Source organism: Dromiciops gliroides, chromosome 2 (assembly GCF_019393635.1).
Source record: "Dromiciops gliroides isolate mDroGli1 chromosome 2, mDroGli1.pri, whole genome shotgun sequence".
Taxonomy (NCBI): domain Eukaryota; kingdom Metazoa; phylum Chordata; class Mammalia; order Microbiotheria; family Microbiotheriidae; genus Dromiciops; species Dromiciops gliroides.
Genome location: NC_057862.1, coordinates 78942026 through 78958345, shown reverse-complemented (window position 1 = coordinate 78958345; position 16320 = coordinate 78942026). Strand labels below are relative to the sequence as shown.

The window sequence follows — 16320 nt, the reverse complement described above, 5'->3', positions numbered from 1 at the left end:
AGGCTCATTTTGGCCTCAACGGGACAGAGGGTTGTATTGGTTCCGTCTCATCCTTCCTGTTATAAAGTTCCAAAATCTTTTATTGGTATACTAGCAGAGCATGTTAGTGCTCTGGAACTTGGAGAGGATAATAATTTCTCTGTAGCTGCCTTCCGCCCTAATGGCTCAGACTCAAGAAGCTGGCAGGGATCTGGGAAAAGGCTTGCAGAAAGAGAAGAAGGCCCTTTCACCAGAAATACCAGTAAGTCTTCCTGGTGGCTGGCCTGCAGCAGGTCCGCAATAAACCTTTGATGACGATGACAGCCATGGTGATGAGAATGATGAAGAAAACAATGAAGAAATACCTTTCTGGGCTTGATTTCAAAGATGTGGAGCGGGAGGGTAGGGGCAGCGTGGCGGATCTCTTGACCACCTTCTCCGCGTCGATGTATTCCATTTCACTTTTTGAACGAGGCACCGAAAAGGGTATTCTTGCTATGAGGGGAAGACAGAAGGGTGGCAGGAATCAGTACGTCTCTTAGGTCCTCCAGCAAATCTGAGCGAGGAGGACATCCTTCCCCCACCCTCCACTAAGTAATTCTAGGTCACTTACAGTCTTCAGAATACGAGTATCGAGGGGAGTAGAGCTCTGAATCATCATCTGGTAAACAAAACAAAGTGTAACTAGGTTACAAGCTAGTAAGGTAAAAGAAGCAATCTGATTTTTATTTTTAAATACAGCTTGCTCTCAATTGCATCCTGACATGCCAGAAAACCCAAAGCAAAAAGGAAAAGGGTTTAATTTTTTTTTTTTTTTGCGGGGCAATGGGGGTTAAGTGACTTGCCCAGGGTCACACAGCTAGTAAGTGTTAAGTGTCTGAGGCCAGATTTGAACTCAGGTCCTCCTGAATCCAGGGCTAGTGCTTTATCCACTGTGCCACCAGCTGCCCCTCACTCCAGGCTATTTTCATAGGAACCCAGGCACCAGTTTACTATGCTTCTGCCTGATGTGTTTCTAAGTCAACATTGGAGAAAAGTTGAGTAAGAGGGAAAACTGGGGAACCAGGAGAAAGAATGGAGAACTCTGCATTTTTCTGAGTTAGAATTAGCTCAGTGGAGTGTGGTATTTGTAAGCTTTCAAATCCTATTAAAGATACTGCTGCTTCAGAGAAGTGTTGGTGAAAGGAAAATGCCAAACCTGAGCATGCATAGAAATCCTGTCTGAAATGCCATTCTCTTCTTTATCTCTAAAATGCCTCTAAGTCTCCCTTGTTTCTTGACAACTGTCCATCAAAATCCCATTCCTCCAATTCTGGGCTCAAATGGAAATTCTCCATGATTTCTTCTCAGTACAAATATATAAATGCATGAAAAATCGATGATCCCATTAGTACGAGAGAACTCCCTGTGTGGGAACTCGCTCTACCAACACCAATAGGAAACACAGTTCATAGTATAAGTTGTTGTTCAGTCATTTCAGTTGTGTTTGACTCCCATTTGGGGTTTTCTAGGTAAAGAAAGATACTGAAGTGGTTTGCTATATCCTTCTCCAGCTTATTTTACAGATGAGCAACTGAGGCAAATAGGGTTAAGTGACTTGTCCAGGGTCACCCAGCTAGTAAGTATCTGAGGCCAAATTTGAATGCAGGAAGATGAGTCTTCCTGACTCCAGGCCTGGTGCTCTATCCACTGAGCCACCTAGTTGCCTTCAGAGGATAAATAGATAAATTCTAAGGAGTTGCTTGAGGCTTATATAGGTTGAATAACTTGTCCAGGGTGACACAGCTTAATAAGTATCAGAAGCAGGATTTGAACCCAAGCCTTTTATCACCCCAAGCTACCTTTCTATCCACAGTATCACACTGTCAAGATCACACATAAAATATCAGCCTCACGTGGAATTTCTTATGTCACTGATTTACCAAAAAACCTAATATTGATCCTGGCTGTATGCTAGATACTTGTTTGGTTCCACTGTCTACATTAGTGATTGTTCAGCTTTTATGGGGTTAAAGCCTTGTATTCTGGTCTCATTTGATGTGGGACCCACTACTCTTCTTGAGAAGGCAATAAGGATATATATTTATTTTTCTAATTAAAGTGCCATAAAAACATTACTTATTTATTGAGGATTTTATGAGTCTCTTTAGAATAACCAGAGCCGCTACAGGCTATTACAAAGCCAGGATTAGGAATGAGTGGCCTATAAAAAGCATGAAGTTATGAGAAATGAGGAATGGGGTAAGTGTCAAGAGAATACATTTGCATAATCATTCTCGGCATTAGTAAAAATGATTACACATGTAATGATTACATTTATCTTGAGCCTTTACATTTATTAAAAAAATATATTTTTTACTGTTGCAACAATGGTATTTTCCTAATATTTTTTTCCTAAGGTTCTAATCTCACCACCACTACTTACTGAATAGACTAGGAGAAGAAAGGGCAAAGACAGGGAAATAAAGGTTAAGGCTAAGGGACACATACACACATTTAGGAAAATAGAAAAAGATACATGTAGGGACAGAAACAATGTGAAAGAGAGGGAAAAGGTAGGAAGAAGGAGGACCCAAAGGAGGACAGGAGGCTTTAAGAGGAACACGGAGGTGCTGAGAATTATCTAATAATACATTTAGAGGCAAGGGGATTGGACTGAAAGCAGGAATAGAAGACTTCAAAGGGTAGCAAAAACTAAGGGCCAGGGATTCAGAGACAGGTAGCGTTTTTTCCCCTCCAAAGGAATAAGAAGGGATGAACATGGGTGGAAGAATATTGAATAAGACAAACCGATTCCCAGGCCCCAAAAGGGTAAGGAAGAGACTCACCATCCCTTGTCCTTTCTCCTCCCTCCTCCTGTTGCTCCAGTGAAAGTAGGAGAAAGATCCCAGCTCTCACCTCTGTCCAACAGAACAGACTAAGCCTCTTCCGCTTCCCTTGCTAAGAGTTCCTAAGGGAATTTTTGTTAGGAGGGCAAAGGTGGAAAAGTTTTGAACAGCTCAGCACCTCCCCTGGGGAGCATTTTCTGCAATTTGGGGGTAGGAGGCCCAGATCTTGCCCAAGATATGCCCAATCGTCCTAGCTGTCTGATTACCAGGCGAATAGAAATTCTATTCTCAGAAATCCCGCAGAACTGACAAGCTTTTTTCAATTCCAATCTCGATATTCCTGGGAAAAATCAATCACCGATAATCCATCAAGGTGCACTTCCTTTCTAAGAGAAGAGAAGAATGTTCTAACCCACTTAATTTTGAGACCACTTTGTAATTAGCAGTAATCTCAGGCAGCCTTAGATTACCATCGTTCCCTCTAGTTATACCTTTGGTAGTTAGGAAGGGGAAAAAATGGGGTGGAAGGAGTTGTTGGGGAGGAGAAATAACAGAAAAGAATATCAATAAACTCTCTGGGTCACAGCTCACTTGGCTAGGCTCCCACAAGAGACAAGGGACTGGAAGAGGAATGACAATGAATGAGAACTTGCCTTGACTAACAGACTACAAGGGTAAAACAATACTCTTAAAATGTGAAATTGATAGCACACCCTCCACTTAACATCCTACCCTAAGCTTTCGTCATGCCATAGAAATGACTGTTTTCCTGAATGAATGGATGGATGAATGAATGAATGAATGAATAAATGAATGAATGAATGGGTAGGTGGGTGATTCAGGGGAAAGGGTGCTAGATTTGCAGTTAGAGGACCTGGATTTGAATACCGGCCAACTACATGACCTTAGGACAGTCACTCAATCTCTCCAGGACTCAGTTTCCTTATCAGTAAAATGGGGAGGCAGACCTATATGATCTCAAAGGTTCTTTCCAGCTTCAGTTCCCAAATCCTATGATTCTGAATATGGGCCTTGGGACTATAAACTGATGACCAAGTTTGGAGGGGGTCATCTTTATGTTGACTGCCTGGCAATGAATTACTTCTGATCCCCCGGATATTCTGAAAGGTTTGAAGGAGGCAGACTTCATGTTGGTGTATGTGTCCAGGTGGAGGTTTCAGTTGTGAAGCATGAAAAGAGTATTGACAGAAGATCTTTTCAAATCACTTGTTGGTCCAGGGATTCATAGAAGTTCATATTGTCTTCTAAAACTCCTAAGTCATCAATTTAGCTTTGTGGTTATTGAATAATTGGTCTGTTTGTGTATGGGGAGACGGCACCTTAGATAGGGAATCAAAAAGACATGAGTTCAAATCTTAGCTCAGACTTAACAAGCTGGGTGGCCTTGGGTAAATTAATCCCTCAGCCTCAGTTTCTTTATCTGTAAAATGGAGATAGTATAGTAATAGTGCCTATGTCGATAGGTTATTGTGGAGATCAATTGGGATAGTATGTGTCAAGCATTTTGCTATTCTTAAAGTGCTAAATTAATGCTAGCTATTAATAATAACCTCTCAAGGGAAGCTATTCATTTATAGATGCAAATACAGGCCTCGCATAATGGAATAAATTAGTTGCAGTAAAATTATTATAGCAATAATTTGTTATAATATAACATAACACTATATTATAATGTTATTGTTATATGATAATAACAATAACTCACATTTATGTAGCTCTTAAAAGGATTTCAAAGTGCTTTGGGACAGGCAGCATGTGTTGGATTAGAAGACTAGCTGGACTCTAATCAAGTCATTTAACATCTCACTGTTTAAAATGCAGAGTAGGTGGAAGTTGCCTTCCAGAATTCTCCATACCCTTCTCCAAAAAAAAAAAAAAAATCACCAGTAAAGCTTCCCCTAAATGTGCTTTATATACATTATCTCATTTGAGCCTCACGAAAACCATTGTGAGTTAGGTGTATTGTTATTCCCATTTTATAGATGAGGAAACTGAGGCAATGATCACAAAGCTAGTAAATGTCCATGGTAAGATTTAAACCTAAATCTTTCTGATTCCAAGACTTCATATTTTTATTAAGCAAATCCTGCTTTTACATTGACTTTTATAACAGAACAGGTGCATTCTATTGACAAAAACACTGTCTGCTAGAGGTACTAAATGCTCATTCGGCAAAAAGATTATTCTAGATTTGGATGGTACCTAATTTAGAGATGAGTTAGTCCAACCTGCATTTTACAAACAAAAAAACTGAGGCCTAATCAAATTAAAAGCCTTGACCAAATCCACACAGATACTAAGAACCAATGTGTAAGGACCACAAGAGTAATTGAGTAGATTTCGAGATGAAAGTAAAATTAGTGGCAAAATGTTTGCTTTTAAGTGATGTTTAAAAGCTTCCAAAAGAAGCTCTGTAGGTTAAAAAAAAAAAAAGAAAGAAAGAAAGAAAGGATTTTCTTCTTATTTTTTAAAAAAGTATTATTTTTCAAGCATTTCTCCTCCCAACCCTTATAGTCCACCAGGATTCTTAGGAGCAAGGGACCATTTGTTGTTGCTGTTGGGTTTTTTTTTTTTTTTTGGTGGGACCGTCTTCCCTCTGGTTAAAAGGGATGCGATAAGAACACTGTCCCTTTCAAAATATGTCATCACCAAACAGGTGCCAAAAATTGGCAGGTGATAGACTCAAATGATTACTCCAATCCACCTGGCTCCTTGAAAGAAAAGGAGCTTTAAGCCTCATTAACTCAGGTTTCCCTAACTCTAATTAGACTCCACCTAATCTAGACTGAAGTTTACTTTTGTATTGAGGAAAAATAGAACCAAGATTACTCCCTATTTAGAATACACTTTTCAAGCTCTTTAGGAGTAAAAAGGTTACTTATGAACGGCATCACTGTCATGTAAATTCAGACCAGCCCGGGGCTGGTGGAACTTTGATATGGTAATCACAAATAATTCTGATCTACTCATTCAAGAACACCCTTCAGTATAAAATACTTTCTGCATTCTAGGGAGACGGGTTCTAGAGTTCTCTAATAGGGCTTTTGTTTGCAGTAACAATAGAGGGAAAACATGTTCACCAAAGCTCAGGAAGCCATTCCACCCTTGGTGGATTTTGTCACCACTCCCAGATAAAGCCTGAAACCACAGATCATTTATATAGAAACCCAGAGCTGGGATCCTGAATTATCTGGAAATAATAAAATAGTATTTCTTAAAAACAGCTCATTCTTCTAAACAGAAAAAGGACAATTAAGTGGCACAGTGGCTATAGCGCCCTGCCTGGAATCAGTAAGACTCGTTTTTCCTGAGGTCAAATCAAGCCTCAGACACTTAATAGCTGTGTGACCCTGGGCAAGTCACTGAATCCTGTCTGCCTCAGTTTCCTCATCTGTAAAGTGAGCTGGAGAAGGAGATGGCAAACCACTCCAGTATCTCTGCCAAGAAAACCTCAAATGGGGTAACAAAAAAGTCGGTCACAACTGAAACAATTGAACAACAAACAATTCAAACAGTTCTTTATCCAGTTTATCCAAATTAGGGAGGTTTCACTGGACATTTTTTTTTCTAAAAGTCTGATCCTAGACTCCTAGCCAGTTGGATGTCTGTCTTGGGCTTAGGGAGCTCTCCAGGGAATTATATTTCCCAATAACTTGTTTGAAAAGTCCAACAATGTTTACTGGTGGAATATATATATATATTTTTTTTGGTGAGGCAATTGGGGTTAAGTGACTTGCCCAGGGTCACACAGTTAGTAAGTGTTAAATGTCTGAGGCCGGATTTGAACTCAGGTACTCCTGAATCCAGGGCCGGTGCTCTATCCACTGCGCCATCTAGTTGCCCCTTGGTGGAATATTTTTAATGTCTAAATCTTCATTTCTCACCTAGCTACCCTCTCTGGGACCTTTCTGATTTCTCCATCGTGCCCTGGTGCTATAATTTCCTTGAGAACAGGGACTGTCTTTTTTCATTATTTCTATCCCCAGTGCTTTAGTCCAGTGCCTGGCACACAGTAGGCACTTAATAAATATTTATTGATTAGTATGCGACCATGACTAAATCCTTTTAATTTTCAGTGGAAATAACTATTTCACCTTCTTTAGGAAAGAAACCTCCATTTATATGAGAGGAGCCCTTCCCTAGGCTAAGTGACTCTAATTCCCTCAGCCTTTCCTTCCTATTGTCTATTTTAGGCATGTGTTCCTGTGGTTTTCTGGTGGAGATGGTATCTGATATCAGAAAACTTCTTGAATGAACACTTTATACTCTGAAACACTGTTTTCAGGCAGTCAAACTGGGCTGACATCGGAGAGGATGAGTTGGCAACAAAAGACTAGAAATCAACTACAGATTGCAATGCGACCTTCAAGGCCCCCAGCCAATATTCTTTCTTATTTGATCTTTTAATCTTTTTTTTGTTGTTATTCTCACTGGAATCTCTCCAGATTCTGTACATCTTGCTCAGGCTGTGGAGCCTCAAACCGAGCATCCAGCTTTAACAAAAATTAACAACATTTAGCAAGGTACCTAGAATAAAGCATGCATGGACTGGAGTGGAGGGTGTGTGAATGAATGAATGAATGAATGAATGAATGAATGAATGAATGAATGAATGAATGAATGAACTTGATTCATTCAATAAAAAGTATAGAGAGGGGCGGCTAGGTGGCACAATGGATAAAGCACTGGCCCTGGACTCAGGAGTTCCTGAGTTCAAATCCGGCCTCAGACACTTGACACTTACTAGCTGTGTGACCTTGGGCAAGTCACTTAACCCCAATTGCCCTGCAAAAAAAAAGAGTATAGAGAGAGGATTATCTGGGTTAGTTAGCTCAGCTGAGTCAAACATAACTGTGAGGTTGAAATAATGGAATCCATATCCATAAGGGGCAGTGAATATTAAAAACAAAACAAAACAAAAAGAACCCTGTTCTTTGGTCATATACATCTCAACCCAAGCCACCTGGACATTCCTCTGGATGTTGGCTCCTAGCAGTAGCGGCAGAAAGAGCATCCCTCACCCTGACACTCTACTTCCATATACAGGGAAACTTTGTAATAGTAGAACATCATTCTCTGCTATATATGTCCTTTTTTTTTTTTTTTTTTTTTTTTTTTTGCAGGGCAATGGGGGTTAAGTGACTTGCCCAGGGTCACACAGCTAGTAAGTGTCAAGTGTCTGAGACTGGATTTGAACTCAAGAACTCCTGAGTCCAGGGCCAGTGCTTTATCCACTGCGCCACCTAGCTGCCCCTTATATATGTCCTTTTGCAACCCCTCCTTTATAAAACAGAACTCTCTAGGATGTTGACACTCACCCCAAAGCAGGTTAAGTCATTATATATGTTTATAGACTCTCAGAACTGGATGGTAACTCAAATTTAGCTCAGTTTATTTCCCTAAACATGCTATCTACAATATCTCCCACATGTGGTCATCTAACCCTCAGGCTAAGACCTTGAATGAAGGAGCTACCTAAACACCCCAACACCTTCCTCCAGACAGCCATTCCACTTCTAGAATTCCCTATCACAAACCTTCAGAAGGAGCCTTGTCAGACACCTGTCCCAGAAGCCTTACTAAAAGTCACAGCCCTCATCCTCTTGATCACTACCTCAACATCTTCTCACTCACCCTTGAGGCCTCTTCCTCTGATTCATTAATGTTTTTGCTAGAACATTCATTTGAGGAAGGACTCAGGATGGCTAGCCATTACACTCCTCTTCTCCCAACTTTGCTCCTGAATCTCCGGACTTCTCCATTTTGCCCCTTCCCCCCAAAAAACCGCACGCACTTTTCAGTTCCCTTTTATGTATTATCTTTCCCCATTAGACTATAAGCTCCTTGAGGGTAGGAGTTGCTTTTCTTTTTGCTTTTATTTGTATTCCCAGTGCTTAGCACAGTGTCTAGCACATAGTAAATACTATAATATATGTTTTATCTTGGAAAAATCCTTCCACATCCAGGATTCTCCTATTCTAACCCCAGAACATTTATTTATTTATTTGTTTATCTATTGTTGTTGTTGTTGTTGGTTTTTTTTGGCGGGGCAATGAGGGTTAAGTGACTTGCCCAGGGTCACACAGCTAGTAAGTGTCAAATGTCTGATGCTGATTTGAACTCAGGTCCTCCTGAATCCAAGGCCATTGCTTTATCCACTGTGCTACCTAGCTGCCCGAAGAACATTTATTTTATGTATTTAAAAACATTGTTCTGAGAAAGTACCTATAGGCTCCACCAGAATGTCATAATATACAAAAAAGTTTAACTGGTGCGTTAGAAACAAATGCATGCTCTCCTCATCAATTTCAGTCATCCCACAAAATCACACACATCTGTCAAATAATGAGCACTCAGTAAATATTTACTTACCCTTCACTTTCCTTCCTTCCTTCCTTCCTTCCTTCCTTCCTTCCTTCCTTCCTTCCTTCCTTCCTTCCTTCCTTCCTTCCTTCCTTCCTTCCTTCCTTCCTTCCCCACTGGTGGAAATCCTTACTTATGGGATACCATCTCCCAACATAATTGACCCCTTAGCCCTTGACAGGTTTTCTTATTCCCCAGCCAAGTATATACATCTCTCTGGGACATTCCCAAAACATGTCCCCTACTTCCCAGTACTGGTCTTTTGGAATTTCACATTCAACTTATTCCTGTCTTCCAGACGTTTTTTAATCTACAGGAAATCAGGTTAAGATAAACATCAAGGGAAATATAGGAGTGGAAAGAATGCCTGAGGGGTTATTTTCAAGGATGGGGAAGAGGCAGCCCCATCTACTTTACTTTGGTGCTGCTGGACTATAAACTCCTCAGGTCTTCTTCAGAGCCAGTTGTCACAGTTATACCTCTCAACTTCTTCAGCTGTTGCCTCCATCTTATGAAGAAAAATGCTGTCCAGCTCCAGAGAAAGAACTGTTGGAGGCAATGCAAATCGAAGCATACTTTTTTCTACTTTATTTATTTTTTGGTTTTGGTCTCTGTTTTCTTTCATGACATGACTAATATGGAAATATTTTGCATGACTGCACATGTATAACCTATGTCAAATTGCTTGTCTTCTCAGTGATGGGGGAGGGAATTTGGAACTCTAAGTTTTAAGAAATGAATGTTAAAAATTGTTTTTATAAGTAATTGGGGAAAAAATAAATATCAAATTTTTAAAAACAAATGATGCTGCCTCCATGACTCACTTCCCAGCCCCTCCCAAAGTACCTGGCTCAGAGGTGATGACCCCAATTCACTGTCCCCCAGCAATAGCTCTATCATCCCAGATGTTCCAGGCATTCTTTGTTAGACTACACAGCCTACACCACATTAAAGGAACCAGATTAAAAACACAATCTAGGAAAATGCTTGGTTACACAGTCAGAGAGCAAGGAGGAAATGCTACAAAAACAAAAGGTTAAAAGAGAAGCAAATCATTGGGATAGAGTCCCTTAGCAACCAGGAAAAGCCCAGAGAGAAAACTGAAAGGCACATCACTGGCACAAAAAGAGGCACAAGATTTTCCTTTAATTACCTTCTGATTTAGGACTAGGAGTAGATGCAGGAAACTGGTAGGTAGGAGAATAAGGATTGTCTTCTGCAGCAGAGAAAAGCAGTGGATTTTTGAGACTATCCACCATGAAGGAGAGATACTGACAATTCTCCTGTTGGCTATTTGAAGTTACTTTGTTATCTCTTTTTAGTGTTATTAGAACACATGGGCATCACACTTAAAAATAGATTAACGAGTTAGAAAGAATTCAGTCATCTTAGAGGTCACATCATGCAGATGAGTGAAATAAAATTTTTGTCAACAGAAAAAAAAAAACCTAAAAAAAAAATCAATTCTAAATGCCAAATCTCATTCCTAAAATAATTGATTAAATAAATAATTAAAGCCCAGAACTAGAAGAATTAATATAAGGAGCAGCAAACAGATAAGCTTATTGTTTAAGCTTATGGTACCTTCAGGTTTTTGCTGGATTTCAGGAAGTTCAGGGAATTTGTAGGTGGGGAAATAAGGGTTTTCTTCAGGAGTGTCTACATAGAGTTGCAAGTTTTAGAAAAAGAATAAAGGAAAATACAAATGGAGAAAATGAGTGGCTGAGAATCCATACATATACAGTTCAGAAAGATTCCTGGAATTGAGGAACAAACTATATTTCAATTACTAAGAGCCAAATAATCCTAAGTGCTTTTTTGGGCGGGGGGGGGGGGGAGGATATTCAGTCCATTTGTCTGAATTATAGATATGCTCAAAGAGATGGCAAGAGAAGTTCCAACTCCCATTATTAGTCAAGCACAGTTTCAAGTTTTTGCTGCTTTTATAGGTTTCAAAATATAACCCCGAGTAAACAATAGGTAATTAAAGTGTTTAACATGTAAATATACTTACGTCACAGAATATTTCATAAAGACATTCACTTTATAAATAAGACAAATGACCGGATTCCCAATTTTCCAAACCCTGGATAGATCGCTATTGCCCAGGGCAGAAAGGGTGCTTTGTTTAGAGCCTCTCATTTTGGATTGAGTTAATAGCACAGGGAATCAAAGAATCCCACTGGGATGGGTGTGCCACCGTCCAACACTCCACGTATTTCATGCACCTTTGATTCTGCATCTGGGTAATGGTACTGCCAGGCTGTAAGCTGAGATGTCAGGACAGAAGCCAAGAGGCCATGACCACACTCAATGGTCTGCCTAACGGCCACTGGACTGAAAGTCCAGGGAACAAAAAGTGACTGCAAATTGTCAAGGGAACTGTGATTTATAATAGAAGAACAAAGGGACACAAACAATTAGTTGCACCAAGACTATATTTAAACATACAAGAATATAGGACAAATTCCCATAAATGGGCATCCTGATAGGTAGAAATAGTGGGTGTCCCAACTCTTAGTGCAGCTTAAAGCTATTCAAAGCTAATTGAAGCTTAAAATGGCAATAAGACTTTTGGGACACTCTCTATGTCAAAATTCAAGTACACTTGAGTTCACTTTTTGTTTGTTTGTTTGTTTTGGTTTGGTTTTTTGCAGGGCAATGAGGGGTAAGTGACTTGCCCAGGGTCACACAGCTAGTGTCAAGTGTCTAAGGCCAAATTTGAACTCAGGTCCTCCTGAATCCAGGGCTGATGCTTTATCCACTACGCCACCTAGCTGCCCCCACTTGACTTCACTTTTGTATTTGCTAGTCATTAATGACAATGGCTCTTATAAGTAGTTTATTTCAATGCTGCAAAGAAAATATTAATTTGAGATCTAGTTCTTACATGTATTATCTACAGAAAAGCTTTCGTGGTGTCTCATGGTGTTGTCGACGTCAGGGACGCAGACTTGATTTTGCAGTATGGAGGAGGGATATGGGATGGCCGGCGTTTGGAAGAATGCACATTCCCTCCCACTGGGAAAGAAGGTGCATTCCTGCCTGTCATCTTTTTAATAACACATGAGAAAATGTGGCAAAGATTTGGAAAACTTCTGCATATGGCGCCACGCTGGGGTTCTCTCAGCAGGCTGGCCATCAGTCAGCATTTCAGCGCGTGACTGGACTTGGAAGTGGACCTTCTCCACCTGGAGTGTGCGCTCAGTGTGAGACAGCATGTTTGGGTGCGTGAACTCAAGTCTGGTTCTTCAGGCAATTTGCCAAGAACCATTTTCCAGCCTGAGATAATTAAGAATACTGGTGATAATTATACCAACTTCCATCTGTACTATGCTTCTTTTTTTTTTTTTTTTTTTTTAGTGAGGCAATTGGGGTTAAGTGACTTGCCCAGGGTCACACAGCTAGTAAGTGTTAAGTGTCTGAGACCGGATTTGAACTCAGGTACTCCTGACTCCAGGGCCGGTGCTCTATCCACTGCGCCACCTAGTTGCCCCTGTACTATGTTTTTTTAAAGCTTTGGGTCTATCACAGGTCCCCAAGAAGGACAGTGGATAGCACGCTAGACTTGGAGTAAATAAGAATGGGCGGGGGAGGGGGGGTGTTTGTTCAAAATCCTTAACTATGTGAATCCAGGCAACTCATGTAACTTCTCTGAGCCTCAGTTTCCCCATCTGAAAAAAGGATTCTAATACTGGGTGTCCCAAATGTCTTGGTGCATTTTTAAGTTATTAAAACTTGGAGTTGCACTAAGGTTTTGGGGACACCCAGTCCTCATAGTACTTACCTGCTAGGGCTACTGTGAGGCTCAAACAAGATATGGCTTTAAAACGCTCTCCGAATAGCGATAGAGACTGGACCTGTGATTTCATTAACAGTCCCAGATGAGAAAATTTTCTCTACTAAAGCAGTTTGGTATCTTCTCTGCCATTTACGATACTAAATGAATGGTGAAGAACATCAAGTGACTTGTCTGAAGGTCACACAGCCAGTATTTATTAGTGTCAAAGAAAGACTTGACCTCAGGTCCTCCTGGCTCCAAGGTCAGCTCTCCAAGCCATGACATCATATTGCTTCAAACTACATAAATGATGGTCATTTTTATTGCTGTTTTTGAGTGAGTAAGACAGGAAAGAGAGAAGTTAAAAACTTCTTTAGTGACCGAGCCAGGACAAAACCCAAGGTGTGCTAACTCCCAGGCCAATGCTCTTTCCCCACTTCTGTTCCCATGGCCATCACTGGCCAACGCACGGACATAGAGCTTAGCTTCCCAGCACCAGGCTTGTGTCAGGGGCTGGTGTGCAAGCTTGGACTTTGCTCAAACACAACCTTTATGTCACAAGTGACTGAGAAAACACACTTTACAGGAGAACTCCAAACTCCAAATCTGAGGAAGTTACAAAAACCACCTTTCTCTCCAGCTCTGGAGATATACGTGGATGCACCAAGGCAAACAAATGCTTAACAAAGTCTAATGTTAGCATCTACTTAAAGCCTGTGGACAAATGTAAATCTAAAATGTAAACTCTAACCATGACAATCATAATGTTGACAGAGAGATTCACCAAGTTAAAATCAATACCTCTGTTTAGTTTGTGGATCTGTTTGAACATCGTCTTATACCAATCTTTGGATCTCTCAGTGTTCTAGAATGAAAAAAGAAAGAAATACAATCAAAATCTTATGGCTTAGAACTTTTGTGATTATTATATAAATAAAAATTTCACAGGCTACTACAAGTAAGTTGGAATACATGATAATAAACAATGTCAAATCCATCTAAATAACATTTCTTGGCATGATGATTTACATTTAGACCTCTAGCTTGCTTGCTTGATTTATTTTTTGGGGGGCAAGGCAATGAGGGTTAAGTGACTTGTCCAGGGTCACACAGCTAATCAAGTGTCAAGTGTCTGAGGATGGATTTGAACTCAGGTCCTCCTGAATCCAAAGCCAGTGCTTTATCCACTGCGCTACCTAGCTGCCCCCTTGATTTATTTTTTATATCTTGGATTTTGAATATAAACTAAAACATCGTTCACAGAAAGAAATATTTAAACTTTTCTTTGTTGATGCTTATACCTTTGACGTCTTTCTTGCCTTATTGCTATAGCTAGCATTTTTAGATCTATGATTGTCAAGGAATGTTAAGGGATCCCCTGAACTTGTCTTTTTCAATTGCCATATTTTGCAGAGACACTGGACCCAGAGTATTCAGGAGGCCCTGACATGTGAAGGATAAAGCCCTATGCTAATAACAATAATAACTCACATTTATACAGGGCTTTGAGGTTATTCGAAGCACTCATAAATATTACCTCATTTTATCCTTTCAACAACCCTGAGAGGTAGGTGCTATTATTATACCCATTTCATAACTAAGGAGACTAAGACAGACAGAGGTTAAATGAATTTCCTAGGGGACAGAGTTAGCAAATATCTGAGTCTAGATTGGAACTCAAGTCTTCCTGCTTCCAAGTCCAACAGTCTATTTACTGAACCATAGTTAACATCAATACTACTTCTCACTCCCAACACAAAGTTAGAACTATAGCAAGATATCATAGGGAATAAGTTCCCAAAAAGGAAAAAAAAGAAGAAAGGTCAGCTAGAAGCTGCCCACAGGTACCAAGAAAAACTTCCTAACAATTTTGTATCACCATAGGTATCCATCTATCTGGGAAATCCTTCCAAATCCACGAATCCTTTTTTTTTTTTTTTTTGCAGGGCAAGTGGGGTTAAGTGACTTGCCCAGGGTCACACAGCTAGTAAGTGTTAAGTGTCTGAGGCCGGATTTGAACTCAGGTACTCCTGAATCCAGGGCCGGTGCTCTATCCACTGCGCCACCTAGCTGCCCCCGAATCCTTTCTTGATAGCCCCAGTCAGAAACTATCTTTTTCTTCCTCAGAACTTTCAGAATACCTTTTCTATCTCCCTGTCTTATATACTCAACACGTCTCAATTTTGCTTTATGACTCACTGTTTCTAGAGGAGAGTCTATGAGATTATTAACAACTTAAGACAGGAACTAATTCTTATTTATCTTTCTCTCTCTATCACCTCTCAGAGAGAAGCTATGTTGTACACAGAAGGTGCTTAATAAATGTTTGTTAAATGAAGTCAGAAGATAAAAGGATTCTACATCTATTCTTTGTTTATGATTGGGTTCTTATAGTTTATAAACAAGAAGACATGGAAATGATCATCACGGATCACTTTGTGGTTGGCCATGAAATCATGTTGAAGGTCTTCTTAATTATCCTTCCTGTCACACACACCTATCAAAAGATAGATAAATGTCATATATAGATATAGATAGATAGATGATAGTGTGTGTGTGTGTGTGTGTGTGTGTGTGTGTGTGTGTGTATTAGGGGGACATGTAAATCTGGTGACATACATATTATACTGTGTGCTTTAAGGCTTGGCTTAATAATGCTTCTTAGAGTGGTATTCATACCCTTAGTGGGATGCCCACTTCATCCATGGAACCATCACTTAAGCACTGAGGGTTCTTAACCAGTCTTCTACTGTCATCCTTTACTGTTTTATCTGGTCGTGTATTAGGCTGAACGACTTTATCCCACGTTGCTGCTGAGTCTACTTTGTCTTCATTCCTCCTCTCTGGTACAGGATCTGGAATTGAAGAAAAACTGTATGACATACTGTATTGTATTCTATATACTTTACAATACCTAGCCTCAGTCATAAGTGAGATCCAGGGAGGCTGAACAACTTGTTCTACAACTTTGGAAATGAGACAGGATATAGTACAACATTGATGCCTGAATATTTCTATTCTTGTATTTCTTAGTTTAACTTATTTTACCTAGAGATTGAAGAACCGGGCACTTATAGTAGCTGGAGAAAGAACCATTTCTACTGATTACATTGTCATAATTAATTTCCTTGTGACCTTCAATAAGTTGATTGTTTGGTTCTCAATCATATTCTTTTCTTTTAGTCATTCCCCAATCAATGGATGGATATCCATGTTATTTCTAGTTCTTTGTTACTTCAAACTGTTGTTATGAAAATCATGGTTCATCTCAGTTCCTTAGTTTTTATGTCATTCACTCCTTTGCTGTATATACCCCCCCCCCCAATCAGGGGATCTCTAGATCAAAGG

At 40.0% G+C, this 16320-nt stretch overlaps 1 protein-coding gene across 41 annotated transcripts in view; it reads right to left on the bottom strand.

Annotated features, from left to right (window-relative positions):
• The window catches only part of SORBS1 (sorbin and SH3 domain containing 1), a 306573-nt gene that overhangs the window by 67798 nt on the left and 222455 nt on the right, over positions 1–16320 (bottom strand). For 17 of the 41 annotated variants that reach the window (XM_043988536.1, XM_043988531.1, XM_043988538.1 and 14 more), the window contains 4 exons: positions 15652–15827; positions 13774–13837; positions 593–640; positions 345–474 (listed from right to left, as the gene is read on the bottom strand). In XM_043988536.1, the coding sequence (XP_043844471.1) occupies positions 345–474; positions 593–640; positions 13774–13837; positions 15652–15827 (418 nt within the window). Of the gene's footprint in view, positions 1–344; positions 475–592; positions 641–10344; positions 10408–10775; positions 10851–13773; positions 13838–15651; positions 15828–16320 lie in introns of all 41 variants that reach the window. The other 24 variants (XM_043988522.1, XM_043988526.1, XM_043988524.1 and 21 more) reach the window with 2 other exon arrangements.